This window comes from Lupinus angustifolius, unplaced genomic scaffold (genome assembly GCF_001865875.1).
Source record: "Lupinus angustifolius cultivar Tanjil unplaced genomic scaffold, LupAngTanjil_v1.0 Scaffold_1_450, whole genome shotgun sequence".
Classification (NCBI taxonomy): domain Eukaryota; kingdom Viridiplantae; phylum Streptophyta; class Magnoliopsida; order Fabales; family Fabaceae; genus Lupinus; species Lupinus angustifolius.
In genome coordinates, this window is record NW_017715775.1 from 47568 (window position 1) to 67465 (window position 19898).

The 19898-nt window shown below is 30.9% G+C and overlaps 1 protein-coding gene across 2 annotated transcripts; it reads right to left on the reverse strand.

The window, feature by feature from the left end:
* Positions 1-6634: 6634 nt before the first annotated feature.
* LOC109336927 (ABC transporter G family member 36-like) lies at positions 6635-19663 on the reverse strand. 2 transcript variants are annotated; one of them, XM_019573764.1, is made up of 24 exons: positions 19507-19663; positions 18857-19232; positions 17983-18192; positions 17531-17615; positions 17252-17411; positions 17074-17150; positions 16928-16981; positions 16274-16364; positions 14294-14595; positions 12150-12748; positions 11142-11302; positions 10552-10661; positions 10295-10451; positions 10035-10190; positions 9746-9918; positions 9314-9646; positions 8929-9219; positions 8755-8838; positions 8527-8660; positions 8208-8435; positions 7908-8079; positions 7546-7800; positions 6804-7127; positions 6635-6765 (listed from the first exon to the last, which is right to left on the reverse strand). In XM_019573764.1, the coding sequence occupies exons 2-23, from the start codon at positions 19213-19215 to the stop codon at positions 6855-6857; spliced, it is 4464 nt and encodes a 1487-aa protein (XP_019429309.1). In that variant the 5' UTR covers positions 19216-19232; positions 19507-19663; the 3' UTR covers positions 6635-6765; positions 6804-6854. The 2 variants fall into 2 exon arrangements, with proteins under 2 accessions (XP_019429309.1, XP_019429310.1); XM_019573765.1 differs by having other exon boundaries at positions 18857-19249.
* Positions 19664-19898: the final 235 nt, after the last annotated feature.

Below are 19898 nucleotides of genomic sequence, written 5' to 3' on the forward strand. Positions count from 1 at the left end.
GTTATTGATTTATAAAACATTATGTAACACTTTTAATTTAAATTTGAAAAACAAATCTTTTATTTTTTCTTCAAAAACCAAATCCCCTTAAAAATGTGTCTAAAGCTATATTTTGGAGTTGACCCAGGAGAGGAGGGGAAGGGAGAAGAATTGATGGCTTTGGAATGTCTCTCTTGTTTAGGAGTTGTATGAAAGAGTTGGGAAGATTTTGAATGGTTTCTCGAGCCTTCTAGAATCCTTCTTATGTTTATTTTCATACATGGTTCCCCTAACTTAAGGTTTTTCTTAAGACAAAACATCAATACTTATATTTGTTAATTATATAAAATTGTATAATTATATTATTGTCCACTTTTCATTGTTAATTATATTTGTAAAGAAAAAATATTTTAACATTATCATTATTTTACTTTCTCCCTATCTAAATTTTATACTCCCAAACAAGGTAGAAATTTAACTTAATTTATTTTCCTTTCTCATTCTCTTCCTCCACTTCCAAGCCCATTAATCTCTCTCATTCCCTTTCTTTCATAACTCTCAAACATAGCCTAAAAGAAACTAATTCTTGTGGCACATTAACCAAGTTGAATGTCATAGCAATGGTGAAAGGGAAACTTAATTTTCGGAGTGTCCTAGTCAACTATTTGTTCGTGTGAATATCACGATATGTTTAATATGGGAGTAATTCAAGTGAAAATAAATAGTTCTCATATAAAAATTATGACAACAATAAATTTGAGTCATATAATCATGTATTGATAGTTAAGATTAAAAGTTAGTTAATGATTACATAATCACTACAAAAATTTTGTACATTTATATTTAAAACTTGACTATTCAAATAAATATAAGAATAAGTTGTTCTTAAATAAAATTGAGAACAATTAATCTGAATCATACCACTATACATTGATGGTTAAGATTAAAAGTTAGTTGATGATCATATGATCACTAAAAATCATTTGTATTTATCTTCAAATTTTGACTTTTCAAATTAGATCAAGTAGTCAATATTAATTATTCTTATTTTTCACAATTAATAATTGTTATAAGTCGGTTTCTGATTTATATTATCTTAGTTTTATTATGAGTTGATTTTGAAGATTTTTTTCCTATTTATTTATTACATTTAGAAGTTTAAGGGTGTATTAATTAATATTTTATATGTTTATCTTCATGTCATATTTTCTTGATTTACGTACTTAATAAAAAAAAATTAATGTCCACAATAAGAGATGGAATATATTATGAAAAACACAATAATTAATATAATATATATCTAATTACATATTTTAAGGGATATATTTGTTGACTTTAATATCTATGCATTGTTATTATAAAGTTCTTTACATGCTCAATACATCATACATTAATTATATGTATTACTTTTATTATATTGTCAATATACATATTATTTATAGAGAAAAATGTATATAATGACAGTGTATAAGTTCTATATATTATCATTGTGTCATCCACCATTCATATTTAATTATCATTGACTCTTAAAAAAAGTAATACAAATGAATGATGGATGATATAATAGTTGTGTATAAATTTTTAAATGACAATGCATAAATATTGCACTCTTAGTTACAAGTCTACAAGCCCAAAACTTAATTTTTTTTGTAAATGATATGATATGCTTTGTGAAAAATAAATAATTATTATTGTGTTGAATTATTTTATAATATTATGGATATATAACTTAATGAACTTCATAATCGTTTCTCCGAGATAAATACTCAATTGTTTCTTTGTATGTCTTGTTTGAGTCTAACAGATTTCTTCTATAGTTTTGATATGACAAAACTGATTGAATTTGCATTGTTTTAACCACATAATTTTTGTTCAACTGTTTTGGTGATGTTTAATAATCAACTTGAGACTTAGATCATTGATATACATAACATTGTTGAATTTCCTTCTTTGAAAGAAATCAATAATCTTTAAGATAAGTTAGTTGAAAGTATAAGAGATATTGTTTACCGGTTAGTTAATATTCTTTTGAAGTTAGCAATACTATTGTAGGAAAAAAATTCAACTGTGAAAATTTTGAAAAACATAATAGGTTGCATAATCTAATGGAAAATGCATGGATGAATGAGTGTATAATGACTTATATTTAGTGAGCAGTGTTTAACAACGAATTGATTATTCAATGATTTCAAAATGTGAAATCACGAAGAAATTAATTATGAAATATGTAACTTATTTGATTAAATATATTTAAATTTTGTCATTTTTGACATTAATATTTTCATCTTCTTATATTGATGATATTTATTATTTTAATTTTTAATATTTGTTACCAACTATATAAAAAGTTTCATGGATTCTCAAGGTCGAGAGTTCGATTCCTATGAGTGACACTTGTTGGGAGGGATAGCTACGAACCCCGAAAATGATTAGTTTCCTAACCAAAAAAGATGAAGGGATACCTTTGATAGTACAAAAAAACTCTATTTTATATAAATATAAACCGTTTAATTATTAATTTCTTCCTTTGTCCAATTAACTGCCTCTATTAAGATTGAGAGAGATCCTAGACAAGAGCATCAGTACTAACTTTTTTGTGTCACATTACTTACTTTATTTACTATACTTAAAGAAAGTTCAATGGTGAAGAACATAGATTATATAGGCATACCTCAAAGCAAAATATTCATCTCCACTATAGGAGAGACAACTTCTTAATTTCTTTATTGTATTTAAGGGTAAAATATTACATCATATTATTATTTACCTTTGTTTTTTATACATTGTCCTCTCCGATATTGGAGAGTATCTTTACCGGCCTCAAGGGTCACATAGAGTTCTCTAATTGTTCTATTCTAGAATGTTTTGCTTTATGTTTGTACACGTAATAAAATTAGCAAAACAAGACCGTGTTACTATATGTGGTAAGATATGGTGCATGGAGAATAATAATAAAAGGGGAATCAAAAAGTGACCCAAATACATTTTTGTTATTTTAAATTAAGAGGGAAAATTCCTAATGATAAATGATTTGACATTAGAATTTTATCGTGCATCACAGTGGTGCAATTTCAAGAAGGCAAAATGTTAGAAAGGGGAAATAAGTGCTAGTGAAGTGATTCTCTATGTTCTTTGGTTTGTGTTTAGTCCCATCGGTTACTTTGTGAAGAGTTAGAAAACTTAAGGTTTAGAGTGAGTGGGAGGGATCAAAATGGCAGACTGTGTACATAGATCACTTGTCGTCTACGATGTTTCATTCTCTATCATGCACAAATCATATATTGTCACGAGAATAAAAAAGTTTAAAAACAAAAAATAATATTCTAATTAGTTCGAGATATAGAATGAGATATCATTCAAAATAAATGATCTATGTCCTAAGTACTTAGTAAGCTAGCATTGGAAAATGGATCTGGTTGCCTTGTTCATGTACCTACAATACCCACTCATCATCTAAATATCAGTAATAAACTAATCCTTTTTAGGTATATGGTTATTTCTTCTAATAAATGTTGCACGCAAAAATTAAATATTTAATATTTGATCTAGTACGATATTTAAGGATTCGATAGACTTGATACTATAATACCTTATTAGTATCGTGGGACAGGTTTGGGGGCTGCCCATGTAAAAAAACTGAAAAATTCAAGAAAAGTAGTTTTAAAAAATCAATAAGGTTACTTAAAAAAAATAAGAACCGCACACTCCCATAAGGATCGAGATAAGGTCTTAGACTCATAAGGATATCTCTATAATGAGGCCATGTTATTTGCATGTTGGTTTTTAGTCCTATCATTTCATTTTTTTTTTGCTTTTTTAACTGTATTCATTCTTTATTTATTTAATATATCTATGGTGTCTGCGACTCCCTAACCTAAAGAATAGGCTAAAAGAGAAAAAAATATATGTAATGAGAATGTAAATTTTTTATATACAATTAATATATTATCCATCATTTATATTTAATTATTATTGACCTTTTAAAAAAATAATACAAATGAATAGTGAATAATATATTAACTATATATAAATTTTTACACTAATAATGTGTGAATATAACATTCTTATACTAAATAGACATACCCTACCTTGACAAATATTAATGGTGTTGATTAAGGATTTGAAAAAAAAAGGTATTTTAAGTGGAATGTGTAAGAATGAGATTGCAACTAAGAGGGGGTGAATTAGTTGATTTAAAATTATGGTAGTTTTTTCTGCAAAATGTAAGAGTTAACGTGCAGCGGATAATATTACAGAAAATAAATAAAAATAAATCAAAGAGGTAAGGGAAAAGAGTGTACACAAGGATTTTATACTGATTCACCTTCTTGTCCACTAAATACTACGTCCAGTACTCTTACAACACAAGAGATTTTCCACTAAATATTATGAGTTGTAATTACAATATCTCACCCCGAGATCTCTAAGTATCTTACACACTCACTAAATTTTATACTCTTGGAGAACACATTTCCAAGTAACTCTATCCTCTTTCTATTCACACCCTGTGAACGAAAGTTTATTACAACGAATGAAGAATTTGAATGATGGCTTTTGGGTTGCCTTTACAAGTATGAAATATTATAACACTTGCAATCCAATCAACTATTTTGTATACTTAGTAATAATGTTCAATAGATTTGTAAAACTTTGAAACAATTACTTCAAGTAACTCAGAAAAAGTCTCTTTTGAAGTTTAAAAACTTAGTGCAAAAGTGTAGAAAAATAGTGATAGAATTTTTCAGAGTCGTATGAGAGTTGTATAAAAGTTGTGTATTTATGTTGTGAGAGTTTTATGTTGTGAGAGTTAAAGTCTGTATATAGACTTTCCAAACACCTATGGTGTCTTTCTAAAAGTATAGGAGTTGTTTGAAGTGAATAGATTTCGTTTGGAGTGAAAACATTTCATTTTGAAATCTGAAATCTCATGCAACAGTTTTCAGTAATCGGTTACTGATAGTGGGTAATCGATTACCCAAACTCTCTGTCCATTGTTTATTTAAAAACGAATTATAGTAATCGATTACACCATTTGGGTAATCAGTTACTCAACTTTTGTAAAACTGATAATCTGTTACTCAAATGCAGTAATTGATTACTCTGAACAGTTTTAAGTTGGATAACTCTTTTTTTCACACATGTAACTTGTTACTTAAATGAAGTAACCCGTTACACACTGTTTATAAAAAATGTTTTAAGTATTTTTAAAGTGTTTCATTATTCTTTAAAAATAGTTTGAGTATTATTATTATGCATAACTAAGAGTTTTAGGATAGAAGTACCTATAGAGACTTAATCTAATTTTCTTTTCTTGAAGCTTTAATTTTCTTTGTCTACATAAGTATTCTTCCTTTCCTTTTTTTTTTTTTTGGTAATGTTCATGTATTCATCAAAACCTTATCAAAATCAGGTGCAAAGATCTTTTAATAGGATGTGTTATTACCAATTTAATTGGAAATAGTGGCACATTTGAAATTGAGTGAAATTTACCGTATGGGAAAAAACATTTTTCAAATGAATTGAAACGTTTGAACAAGGCGAAAAGTTTCTTTCACGTTGGGTAGAGAGACACGATTTGGAAAGTTTTATTTTTCAAATTTTTACAAATTAGTCTACACTCTACACCTAACCCGATACACAAAATCTATTTAATATAAAAAAAGAAGGAATCCATGATAAGTACCATCCACTTTACCCTAAACTTCAAAAGTAACAAGCTCACTTAAATGCCAAGGTTATAATTCTTAGTATGGTCTACCACTCAATTGATATTGAATTATTGATATACTTTGGGGTTCCATATGATTTATTACATACATCCGTCCCTAAGCAAACTTTCAAATGGGCATAATTAGAACTATTAAAATGGACCGGGTATATCGCGCCAGAACACGAAAGTCTAAAAATATATAGGACTTATGTATTAAATTTCAAATATTTTGTTTAAAATGGTCTTTTTAGCTTGATTTAACTAGGTCAGAGTAAATTCAGGTATGAACCGGGCTCACCCATCTGGGCTAGCAGTCCAACAACATCTCTATGTGTATCTCCAAACCGAGATACGTGTGAGAAGCAAAAAAAAATTAAAGATAGAACATGCTCTCAAATAAGATGCTCTCACATAAGGAAGAAAAGAGGAAGAGGATGAAGTGTGTTCCAACTTCCAAGACACAATAACTACATGGTCTTTGGGAAGGGAAATGGTAGCCAACAAGAGAATGGAAGAAAATGAGGCTTCATTAAGATACTCAAGGAAAGAAAAGGAAATGGCGTAAGGGAGAGGGAATGGCTAAAAATGACCCTTAAAAAAATTGAAGTAATATTAAAACTGAAAATATAAAAAATGAAATAAACTTCAAATTAAATAATTTAATTTTTAATAGAATTTTATCTGTGTCGGACAACTACAACCTACAACCCTTTTGAGTGGGTTTGGACTACAATATACAATATGAAAGATATAAAATTTAATTGAGTTTCATAGTCTAACCTACTTTAACCTGAACCAAGAGCGGGTTGGCCTGAACCCGTTTACGATAACCCATTAAATGTAAAGTCACTATAAATCACACTTCATTTTCAAATTAATGTGAAAATCATATTATGTTCAAAAGAAGGAAAATTAAAAGAATAAAATTTTATTTATACTAATTTTACAATAGCATGATCATCGATCAATATGATTTACACTTACTAGACAATCCACAAAACTTGCTCATAAAAATGTCATCATCACCTACCAATTATGAAATATGCTGCATAAATCTTGAGCACTGATATATATATATATATAGATATATATATATATAGATATATATATATATACATACACACAAGTCACTTAGGTTGATACACTTTCCAATGATGTAGCTCTTTTATCTTGTTTGGAAGTTCAGTGCCTTGATGCAGAAGGAAAACACAAAGGCAAAAAAGACAGTGAAAGCAACCAAAACTCCAGCAACTGGTCCCATGAAATCTGATTTGAAACCATAATGGTCTTCAATGTATTCTTTGACAGTGAAATTCCTAGGATTCCCAGGCACAAATATCGGATCATCGACATCGCTATACTGCGAGACGATTAATCCATACACGGTCCATGCAACCGGGCAAATCCAGTAATACCAGACCCACCATTTAGGAATTTTCTGCAATGCCATAGTTAAAATATCATTAGAGTCATTCTTATACTTATGGTTGACAATGAACTGAACCAATTCAGTTCGAAACTCGACTCATTATTTAGTTTGATAAACTTGGTTTATGAACCAAATGAGTTGAACTTGAGCTGGGAAATTGAGCTCGTTAAGTAAACGAGCCGAATTTGACTCTTCAAATATATATATATATATATATATATATAACTTTTGCAAACTTTAACCGAGCCGAACTCGAGCTAAAAAAATAACTCATATTAAACTCGAGTCGAGTTTCGAGCTGACCCAATCCAATCGAGCGTAACCAAGCTGAGCTCTGGTTTGACTCAGTTTGGCTTGTTTCCAACCCTACTTGTCCTAATGCATTTCAACATGCTAATAGATTAATTGGAATTAGAATGGTACTCACTGGTCTTGGTATGAAGAAACCAGAGAAGAGATTAAATAGTCCATAAAATGCAGCTGCAAAGATTGAAGCTACTTGGTGGTTTGGTGTGATGGAAACAGTCATCATTCCATAATATGTGAAGTACAAAAAGGAGAAGAAACTAACAAAGAAGAACCAAAAGAACTTCTCCACTTTCCATTCAAAGCTCACCATAGCATACACTATGAGTGAGTAATATACAGTTTGGAATAACACATATGGTATTTCAGTAAAAACCTGAAATTCAAAATGAAATGGCATAAGGTAACACCATACAACCGAAGTTAACAAGAATCGCGAACTAGAATATGTTATAGTTCTTGAAATAAAATCAGTCCTCTAACCTGTGCAATGGCATAAGGCAAAGGAGCATACATTCCAGCAGCCCTTTCTCTATAGAAAACTGTTCTTTCAACGGCTACTATCGGTTGAACGGTTTGACAGTTGTTGATTCCGACAAAAATAACTGCAGCATACATTGCTCCTATAACCATGGTCAAGTCAGTTGAGCTCTCCCTACACACAGATAATAAGAAAGAAATTAGTTTAAATTCGGAACTAATGGGGTCGCGTAGCCGAAAATCGGGGAACGACAGCTTGCATGAAGTTTTAAGTTTGATTTAATCACTGGAAGCAACTCTTACCTGTGTCTGCCAATTCTCCAGAATACCGTTCCTATCATGAGGGCACAAGTCAAGGTAAAGAAGTATCTCACAAGGTTATAATCCGGACTCCTCCAGTATGTCAACCACTGCTTCCATAGACAGGATTTGAATTGCCCCAATGTTGATTGAGAGTACTTAGTAGGGAAATACAAATCTTGTGCACCCGGCGGCGGCGTGCTTAACTCCTTTACGAGATCTTTGTTTCGCCTGATCGATAAACAATTTTGTCAGGTCAAACCAGAAGAAGTTATGCAAATCCACATGTCAGTTTAGGTATTCTGATTGTTTGTTAACTTACTGAAACAAAGCTGAAGACTTGTAGTATTCTGCGAAGTCCATTCCGAGCCGGACTTCAGCCGCTATGGAGCTTACTTCTAGCATCCATGTTGCTGGGTTGTACATTTCCTTAATTTTAGGTACCCCTGGAATTGCCTATTACCAAGGAATCAACATGAAATTTAATGTTGAACTTGGAACAAATGTTATAGAACATGATCAAAATAGTATAATCAATTAGTTATAATACCTCGAAGTATTCTATAATCTTGTGGGAATTTTGGCCTAATGGTCCTGAGTATATCACTTGCCCTCCCCTTTTCATCAATAGGAGCTGTTACAACAAGAGATATTTTATTAATTACTACAGATTCATGGAGAAACATAGAAACACGTGATAAACAGTTTACAGGTTGGTTGGTACCTCATCGAAGGCTTCGAAGATATCAATGCTAGGCTGGTGAATTGTGCAGACAACTGTTCTTCCAGTATCGACGGTGTTTCTCACAGTTCTCATAACAATAGCTGCTGCTCTTGCATCTAGACCTGAAGTTGGTTCATCCATGAAAATGATTGAAGGATTAGCTACGAGTTCAACAGCGATTGTCAGTCTCTTTCGCTGTTCAGTTGACAACCCTGTAACTCCTGGAAGCCCGACAATAGCATCCTTAAGATTATCCAGTTCTACCAAGTCCATAACTTGGTCCACAAATTGCTGAAAAGATGAAACATTTAGAAAATTTAGTTCACCTTTCTATGTATCTTTTCTTATAGAGAGGAATCAAAATGATGAAGTGACGAGTACTTACTATCTTTTCCTCCTTACTAACTTCTTTAGGTAACCGAAGGAACGCGGAATAAAGCAAAGATTCCCTGATAGTAACTTGTGGAGAATGAATATCAGTTTGTTCACAATAACCAGAAACTCTTGCAAAGGTTTCTTGGTTCTTAGGGTACCCTGAGATTTTAATATCTCCTTCGATGTAGCCACCGGTCTTTCTTCCGGCTAAAACATCCATCAAAGTTGTCTTCCCAGCTCCACTAACTCCCATTAGTGCAGTTAGAACTCCAGGCCTGAAGGCACTTGTTACTCCCCGAAGTAATTGTAGCCGATCTTCTGTTACTCCTTGAGCTCTCATTTCCTGTAAAAGTTAACAAAAGTTAAGTGTTTTCATAGGTACCAACACCATGAATTGATAATGGTAAAAATTGTATTGAACAATTGATGTGATGATCCTTACTGCAGGCATGTCGACATAGTAGTTAACAGTATCAAATGACATCGCAAGCGGTTGAAAAGGTAAAACCATTCCTTTTTTCGGTGCCACTCCAGTGGCTGAATCAAGCGTTGAATCGGCATTTCTTACTCCACCGGGATTAGCTTGGCTGCTCATTCTCTGCATTGCCACTTCTCCTGAAATGATTTATGTACAAGGTAAGCATAATCAGCAAATTTACACAGTACTTACATAAAAAGAAGGTACTTTAGATAAACAATCAATGATTAAAGTTGTCTGCTTTGGTGTTTACTTGATTTATTTCCATCAGCAGTAGATAATGATCGAAGTGCTGATTCATTGTTCGATGCAGGTGGCCTAACGATTCTAGGCGCTTCATCGAAGTCTCCTTCAGCCTCCAATTCATCTGCATCTTCTTCAGATAAATTTGCTTGTTTCTTTCCAAAAGCTAGTGAAACAAACAAGTGAAGACAAAATCTTTGTTAAGGCACAACGAACTCACAATGTAAAAGAAGTAACTCGCTTGAAAGGTATCAGAATACGAGTCCTTACGATTAAGGTACATAAGCGCGAGCGTGAAAAGAACGTTGTACAAAATCGTGAAACCCAGAAGAGCTGCAGCACCTATCCAGTACCAATCTCTTTTAGCATAAACATCAAAGTTCCTTAACACAGCAAGACCCAAAGTAGTAGTTCCATCAGAAGAAGTCTGAAATCAAGAAAAAGTTCAAGTCAAGAAAATTAACAAGTTCCTTGTTTAACCAAATAATTCATTTTTCACAATCAAATTAAAAGCTTATGATACTTACATTTGCATGCATCCACCTTGGAGCATACATTTCATTCACAGACAATGCATTGAAAGCATAAGACAGTGGTGAAACCCAATAGGCCCATACCCACCAATCAGGAATTGCACCTGTAATCATCAAGCATTTACATGAGAACATTTATAAAACATTCACACATAATTATCTCATTTTGGTACAGAACCGCAAATTGGTCCTCTCATACGGTTCTTTTGCAAACTGATTCCCTTTAAGGAACGAACTAGATTTTTACCTACAGTTTAAGTAAAGGAAAAGAAGAAGTATTGATATGTACACTCACTTACGTGAATGAGTTACAATAAACATTAAAGAATTTTATCCTTGATTATTTCTCTTATGATGAAACAAAAGATTAAACAGCACTAGACACGACTGTGCAGAGAGCTATAGAAATTCTACTGAATATTCCCATACCATAGGCATTTGACAAGGTAACGTACCACATTCGCCCATACCAAAGAGAACCATGTATTAGGTGATTATGGTATAAAATAGAATCACAAATAACTAATGTAACATGGTATTCAATTTTCAAATGCTCATAATTGAAGTTTGGATTGGTAACTCACGTTTTGGAAGGATGAAACCTCCAAGTAGGAAAACAAGAAGGAGCATAAGGGCTCCACCAGTGTTAGCAATAATCATTGTCCTACAGACTCCAGAAATGACCCTGAACATTCCAGCTGCCATTTGTTGAATAAGAAATACCAACAAAAGTTGCTTGAAGAACCTGAAAGTTGGATTAGGCATCAAAATGATCACTTTGTACAAAATACAAATTCATCACTTAACTTCATGATCATAGCATCAAATTAAATCTTTGGTAGACAATACTCTTAATAATATCATCTAAAATTTCTCAACTTAATGAATAGAATATGTTAGGTTGATTACTGTAAGCACATAGAAATGAGTTCAAATCAGTATGATTTTAAATTGCGGTTTCACTTAGGTGATTGCAGTCGTTGTGATGCGGATTATGCTTATTGCGGTGTGAATTTTGTTGTGATTAAAATAATATTTTTGAATTGATGCGGCCCAAATGCAGTTCGATGTGATTGTGTTGCGTCCCAATGCGACTGCATCGTTGTGATTCACTATCACACCACAATTGTGGTATGATGTGGCTGCGACAGTCCCAACAACTACAATATTGCAGATGCATCAGGTGATGTTGTTCGTAATTTAAAACAATGGTTCAAATCAGTGATTCAAATTGCAAACCGCATCATGTGATGCGGCCGCCGCAATATTGCGGTTATGGTGATTTCCGCAACCACACCATACCGTAATTGTGGTGTGACGCTGAATCTTAATGATGCGACCGCAACACAGACGCATTGGACAGCATTTAGGTCGCATCAGGCTGCAACACAGCCATACCAGGCCGCATCAGACAACATCGATTTGATAAATATCTTTTTACTCACACAATGATTCACACTGTAACGATCATACTCTGCATCGCAACAGCCGCAATCGCATTAACTACAACCACGACCGCAACCATAATTTAAAACACTGATTCAATTATACCACATGTAAAATTATGAAAGAAATATATGATTGAGTTTTACCTGCTGGCTTCAGGTGCAAATCCAATTGTGTAGTAGGTAACAAGCATCCAAACAAGAGACTCAAAGATAGAAATAGGAATTCTCAACAAGAAATTAGGAAGTGTATAAGTCCAAACAGGGTGGAAAAGATGATCCCTATGCTTATAAAACACAGGAAGCCTTCCAATAGTAAGTGCCAGCTCAGCAAAACCATTGAACATGTTCATAATCATTGAGAACAAAATTGCACCAATGTAAAGAGAAGCATTATCTTCACTATCTTGGTGCATTTCAGTTCTCAAAAACACAGTAGCAGCTATTATAGCAATGATGCAAATTTGCACTGTCTTGAATATATAGACAAATGAGTTTCTCTTAATGAGTAACCATTCTTTGTCCCAACATGCTTTAAGAAGATCCATTTTGGTCACTGAGTATGTGTTGTAAACAAGTGCTGCTTTGTGTGCATTTGATTTGTCAAATGAGACAGATAACTCATTCTCAAGTTGCATTCCAACATGGAATCTCTTGAACTTGTTCGCAAATTCTGTCACTGTCACATATCTATATGGTTTGTTTTTGTCTGCCCAATATTGTTCCTGGTCCTTCCTTGATGTAACCTGTATCAGTTTCCAGAAGTCATATGATTATTACAGTAAATAGCTGATATAATTCTAATAAATAAATATATAATATTAAAATATAATTAGAAACTATAAATTTCTAATAAATTACACTTACCCTTTGAAAATAAGAAAATTGCATACAACTTACTCTAGAGAGTTATTGTATTGGTTGCTTGCATTTGATTTATCAAATCCACTTCACTTTTTCATTTTACATTTATAAGTGTGAATGTGTTATATTGATGTTTCTTTAAAAATAAGAAAAATGAGGGTACCATTATTTTATTTTGTGTGCAAGTAAATTGCTAATAGAATTTCTCAAGTTATGAAGGTTAGTTTAGTAAACCTCACACAAAAGAAAAGTAACCATCACGAATTACTTTTTAACACAATTTTTGTACCCAAGGGCAATTGCATTATTAATCATATACTTTGATTGGTTATAAAAATAGTAATGAACCATAATGTTTTTTTATACTTAGCATAAAATGCAAGGTTGAAAATTGGTGTGAAAGAAGGTGCATTTTACAGTATTCTTATCCAGTTATAGAATATGACTCAGAAATTTAGAGTGAAAATAAAGTATATTTTCATATTATGATATAAGTTTTTCCTACAAGCACTAAAATCATGATATGTGTACTATTTTTTTTTAGTTTTTATAAAAAATTAAATAAAATATATGTCATAATTCTAATAACTGAAGAAGATAACTTGTCTTCTAGTCTAGATATATTTTATTTTCATTTACAAATCAATAATAAACTAAGTATCACTTCAACCTTAGACAATATTAGTATATGGGCTCATGAGAAAACCCAAAAAGTGGGCCCATGAACATAAAAAAATAATTGTTGGACCTCATATTTATGAGAGCACGTTCTTTGTCTAAAGATATGTATTCTCCATATATTTTTTAATTTTTATTTAAATGATACAAACTTTGGAATAATATGTGAGTCTCATATATGAAGCATGGATACAGATACTTGTGCCGGATACAATATGTATCCAATATGTCGACACACATTTTTCTAAAATATAGGATACGATGCGTTCAAGAATACGTGGATAAAATAGTAAAAAAAGACACAAAATATGATAAAATTATAAGTGTAAATCAAAATATCAAAAATAGAAAATATAATAGAAATTGTAAACATTGTCCTCCAAAATTCTAAATATCAAAATTATAGAATAATTTATAAAATTGATAAAACGTATCATATTTTATCCTATTTTTTGTTGAAAACATATGAGATATGTATCTTCATCTTTATTTTTTTTTAATTTTTTGACACCTAGGAATATGTACCCTTCACAAATTTGAGCGTATCCATGTCGATAAGTGTCGACATCAACACGTGAGGGTGTTCAACATATCCGTGTTTCAAAGAGTCTCATATTCATATAGTATGTCACTAAGTTATATTTTGGAAATTTAAAAAAAAATGGGGTCGAACATTATAATAGCAAGGTTAAAAAATCATCACTTTTTTTTTAATAATATGCATTGTTTTTTAGGCTTGATATTCATACCTCTTGCAAGAAATCAGCAGTACCCTTTCTTTGAGGACAAGAAAACCCACATGACTCAAAAAATTCAACAATATGCTGACGTGGGCCTTGGTACACAATCTGGCCCTCAGCAATGAGAATGATGTCATCAAAAAGATTAAATGTTTCTGGAGCAGGTTGAAGCAATGACATTAAAATAGTTCCTTCAGTGAGATGTACAATTTGTTGTAAGCATTTCACAATTTGAAATGTTGTTGAACTATCAAGACCGGTTGATATTTCATCCATAAATAATGTTTTTGTGGGTCCAACAATCATTTCTCCTGTATAAAATAGAGATTCATTTATTTGTTAGAAATGGTTTCAATTGGGAATATATATTTAAGGATTACGAAGTATTTCCGAGTATAAAAGGATAAGTTAGGTCATGTCCACTTATAATAGACTGACACATATTAATGGTTGAACAAATATAATATTTAATGAAAGAATAAATAAGACATATATCACATTTTTAATGAACTGAAAAAATAATTTATCTCTTAATATAAAGATATATTATTCTGTTTTTATGTATGTTTGACTCTTGTATTCTTATAATCTTAATATTGGATATTATAATTAGAAAAAAAGGATTTTACAACTATTAAAATCATGTGTATGACTTTTATTTTATATTTAATAAGTATTTAATATATGAATAATAAGTAAGGAATTGTTAGTGTTAGGAACTTGACAATGTTGACACATCAATTAACTTTGATTGTTATTAATTAACATTTTGACAAGCATATGAACCTGCATTTTTTCAATTCAATATTTTTTATATTAAATATTAATGATGACATAAATAAAAGTTAAATTTTAAAAATAGAAAACGTAAAATTTATTATTAATGATATATTCTATTTAACTTAAAAAATAATATGAATATGATATAAGTGAAAAATATAAATTTTTACTAAAGGTAACATTAAGGAGACAAAATTATGGGATCTAACTATTATAGGTATCAACAATTTTGTCATTTATTACCCTTGAAGCAATGAGGAAAACAAGATAAAAAGGAAAGATTTCTAATAAAAGCTAAATAAAAAATTATTTGATCTATTAAATACACTCAAGTGCAACCTCTTCTCGTTTATTACAAAAGAAAAACTTACTTTTTATTTCTTAAATATATTTTTAGTGTGTATTTGATGGCAAAGCCCTTATATAAATATTTCAAATTAAAAAAAAAATCTGGTTTGTTAAAGGAATAAACTTTTAGAAGAAAAAAAAGAATCCTATCAATTTGAATGGAGGACGAAATCTAAGCAGAAAGATTTGTGTCGGCAATAGTAGAAGTGGCCACGTTTCTTTATCTTTAGAAAATATGAAAACATGAGTTGGACTTTAACTACATCAAAAAGTAATACATCTACCTACAATATAAAAGTTGTTTATATTTGTACCCAAAAAAAGTTGATTATATAGTTAACAACTTAACATGTCATGTCATGATATCTCTCACCTTATTATTACTATCATTTTTTAGATATGAGACTTTTCTTCTAGGAATGAGATTACATCTTCTATTTAAAAAAAACGTGTGGAATGACTTACTTTTTGAAATAACAAATGTATAACTTCAATAAGTATCACTATTAAAAATTAAATATTTGACATTTGGTCTTGTGGTGTTGGACCAGAATGCGATCGCTCCAACCATCGGGGAATTCCATTGTTACATGGGTATGAGAAGAGTGAAGAGTAACAAGTGAGACACCACGTCTTGAACAAAAACTTTAAGACATTAGTTTCATGGGTCTTTCCTTCTTATGAACTTTTTCACTTCTCCCCACATATCCAATATGAGACTTCACACTTGAATAAATCCAACATGTAAAATAACTAAGGGTCTAGTTGGGACTTACATTATTGAACCAATAACTAGTTGACAATAATATGGAGTCTAATAATTGAGGAAAAAGATATTTTGAGTTCATTGTCCTTTCTAACCTGTTGTCACTCGCTTCTTTTGGCCACCAGATACACCTCTATGCATTTCATCACCCACTATGGTATCTTTGCAAATATCAAGCCCCAATATCTGTTCCATTCACACAAAATAAGTGATTTATTAGAACCTTAACTGTTTAACTTTTTTATTATAACCAATAGCAATGATAATTGTTCTTCTAGTACAATAATAGTAAATTATGAGGCCATTTTGGATAATCCAAAAAGCACAAGTGGTTTTCCATCTGGGGCCCACTTTACAACCAAAGCTTAAAAAAGTCATAAGTAGAGGGTAGGTCACTAGAAAATTTTGATAAGAAAAATTAATAATAAGATATGAGTGATAATGATAGTGAATATCAAGTTTTATATACAGTCAATATATTATCATTAATTTTTATTATTATTTTTTTGAAGAGTCAATAATAATTAAAAACAAATGATTAATATAGACTGATAATATATAAAACTCTTACATCAATTGTATACATTTTTTCCCTCCATTCCCTAGGATAAGAGTTAGGTAAGTGGGGCATATCCCTTGTTGAAATATTATTTTATCATAAAGTCATAAAGTAGCTTTAACCATATATTTTTCATTTCACACTCTCCTTTTAACCTAAAACAAAATGTTAAAAAAATGAAACCACTTACTTTGAGAGTATAATCAGTGAAGAGACTGCTTTCTGCTCCTTCCATTGCAGTAGCCTAAAATGCATGAAACTATGATATTTAGACTTCATTCTAGTAATGTATTAATAATATTATACAATAATTACTTTAGGAATTGATGAAAATACCTTCATGAAAAGGTCAAGTTCTGCCTCTGGAAATATTCCAGCTTCTTTTTCTCTTCTAGCAAGTTCAGTTAATAGATCTATAATAAAATTAATTTGGAAGCAAAATAAAATTGTTAATAATTTGGTTAAGAGAAAAAAAAAATGAAACTTTGTTAAGTAAAAATGTTGGTTCAATTACCATATCTAGTTCCAACCCCTTGGCATCTAGCTGAAAAATCAAGGGTTTCTTTCACAGTCATTTCTCCAACATGAACATCATTTTGGCTAATATATGCTGAAGTTTTTCTTGGAACAAATTCATTAAGTTTGTGCCCATTATAAGTGATTTCTCCTTTTACCTATTTCATTAACACCAAATATATATAGTAAGTATTATGCATCATTATTATTAATATTATTACTTTGGATAAAAAAAAGATAACATTTTTCTTAGGAAAATGATGGGGTTGGGGTATACCCTCAATTCTGGGTCCAATTTTCCTGCTAATGCCAACAAAAGGGTTGTTTTCCCTGAAGAAGGGGGACCTAGTAAAAGGGCCATCCTGCACCATAAAGGTTTAATTATATAAGGAAAATAAACTATATAATAAGGTTATTATTGCAAATTTTGCTAAATAATGTTCCAACGGTGATTTAAATTGTGGTCTGCATCACATGATACTACCATAAAATTGTGATATTGCAGTGTCACACTGATTCACAATGATGTGGGTGCATCAGGCCATAATGCAATCACATTGGATCATATTTGGGTTGCATCAGACACCATCAGGTCACATCAAATTTACAAATATTTTTTTAACCATAAAATAATTGACACCACAATGGTCACAATCTATCTTACAATGACTACAATGACCACAACCATAATGGACCATTCTATTACAACTAGTAACATTGATAAAGTACCTTGATGGTTTAATAATGCCTGAAGCATTCTTAAGAATTGTGAGCTTTGTTCTCTTGGTGGTACTAATTCCACACATGCCAAGACCTGATTCAAAAATGTTCATTGCTACATTTGGTAGTGTTGGTAGAGCTCTGCTTCCAACATAGGAATCAGCCTCAATGGTCAAATTTTGAAACCTCACTTCTACTGTTGGAAGTCTTATCCCAACCCTGCAATTTCAAGAATACCATTTGTATGAAAGTGATTAGTGGCCACAATAGCATAAACTACCACAAACAACCCATCCTTTATCTAGGGCCTGCTTGATAAATCGAACAACATCATAATACCCTATCATAAATTATATTCATTAAAATTATGCATCAATATTTTTTGATCGGCATAAAACCTTTTAAATTAACTTTATATGGTTTAATCTAATTCATGTTTAATTGAATCAACATTTTCATAGAAGAACAAAAAATAATCTAATGCATGTTTAATTGAATCAACACTCATAACAGAAAGTATAGGCTTCAAAAATTCTTAATTAATTAAAACCTTTTAAATTAAATTATATCTATTCATATGTAGGAAATGGACAAACTGAACATGTTAGATCTGTCTCTCCTCTTATGCACAAACTGAACATGGAAATGTGGGTAAAAAATAAAAAGCACATGGAAGATCATAGCATAAAGAAGTAATTGCATCTAAATAAATGTAGTTCCTTAGCTTTAGAAACTGAAAATAAAAACCCATTTTATCCATGTTAAATCTAAGTTATCAAAAAAGAGAACTTTTTCAATTCTATTTCTAAAATCTGATCTGAAACTTTATTAAATGTTGCAAGGAAAAAAGACCATATATCTATATGTAAAATATGAAACTTACTTATCAGTTCTGTTTCTAAACTTCCTCAAGAACTTTTCATTATCTTCTTCAGCAACCTTGAAAATCTTGTCAATAATTTGTTGCCTATCATTCACATCTAGCTTTCTAACATCAACTTCTTTGTGTTGTGCTTTGTTGTTTCCATGAATTTGATCACTCTCACCAAAAGTTTGCATGATACTTGTTCTTAATCTATCATAAGTTGGTAATTTTTCTATTGCAGCCCATTTTAAAGCTTCTTCATCTTCATCTACATGTGATGATCTTCTAGAATATCTACCACTTGCAAACACTTCTTCCATTCTCCAATTTGATCTGCTTATGCTTCTACTTATGCTTCTGCTTAAATTAGAATCCATTTTGTATTTGCCTTGTTCTGAAGAAATCAAGTTAGTTTTTTTCCATAGAAGAACAAATAATGGGTAGGTATAAATTCTAACAAAATTGAAGAAAACCAACAATCACTTAAATCGACAAGTATTTGGTGTCTTAAAGTATATCCCATAATATAACAAACCAACCACAATGAAGAAAAAACATAAAAAATAATGTTTTCATTCGTTTGGGATGGCACTTATATTGAATTAAAACAATATTATAAACAAAAACAACATAAAACATAAAAGACCAAAGAGTATGTTGTCACATACATGAAATTTTTGCTCAAGAAGAGGAAAATATGTTTGGTTTCACTCTTTTCTGTTTGGAATTTTTTTCTACTAAGTTCCTTTTCTTCTTGGTTTTCTTCTTAGTTTTCTATTCTCCTCACATGAGAGTCATTTGGAGTGATGGGTCTCTAAACTTAAGATGGGTCTTGAGATATGAAGAAAGGGTAAATATATATAATATGTATATGTGTTATATGTACTGTAGTTTAATATCTATATATAAGGGTATATATAATATGTATATATGTGTTATATATACTAATAGGTTAATATCTATATCTATTATATTATTGATATAGATAAGAGTGAGTTGAATAATGGTCATAAATGGTCATCATATCTTCCAATCACAAAATTGTTAATAAAAACTTTAC

Coding starts and splice junctions, on each gene's coding strand:
- LOC109336927 (XM_019573764.1), bottom strand. CDS start 19,215: ATGGATTCTAATTTAAGCAGAAGCATAAGTAGAAGCATAAGCAGATCA. Junction 18,193..18,856: donor TTTAGAAACAGAACTGATAA/GTAAGTTTCATA, acceptor TTGAAATTGCAG/GGTTGGGATAAGACTTCCAA. Junction 16,982..17,073: donor AACTTGACCTTTTCATGAAG/GTATTTTCATCA, acceptor CATGCATTTTAG/GCTACTGCAATGGAAGGAGC.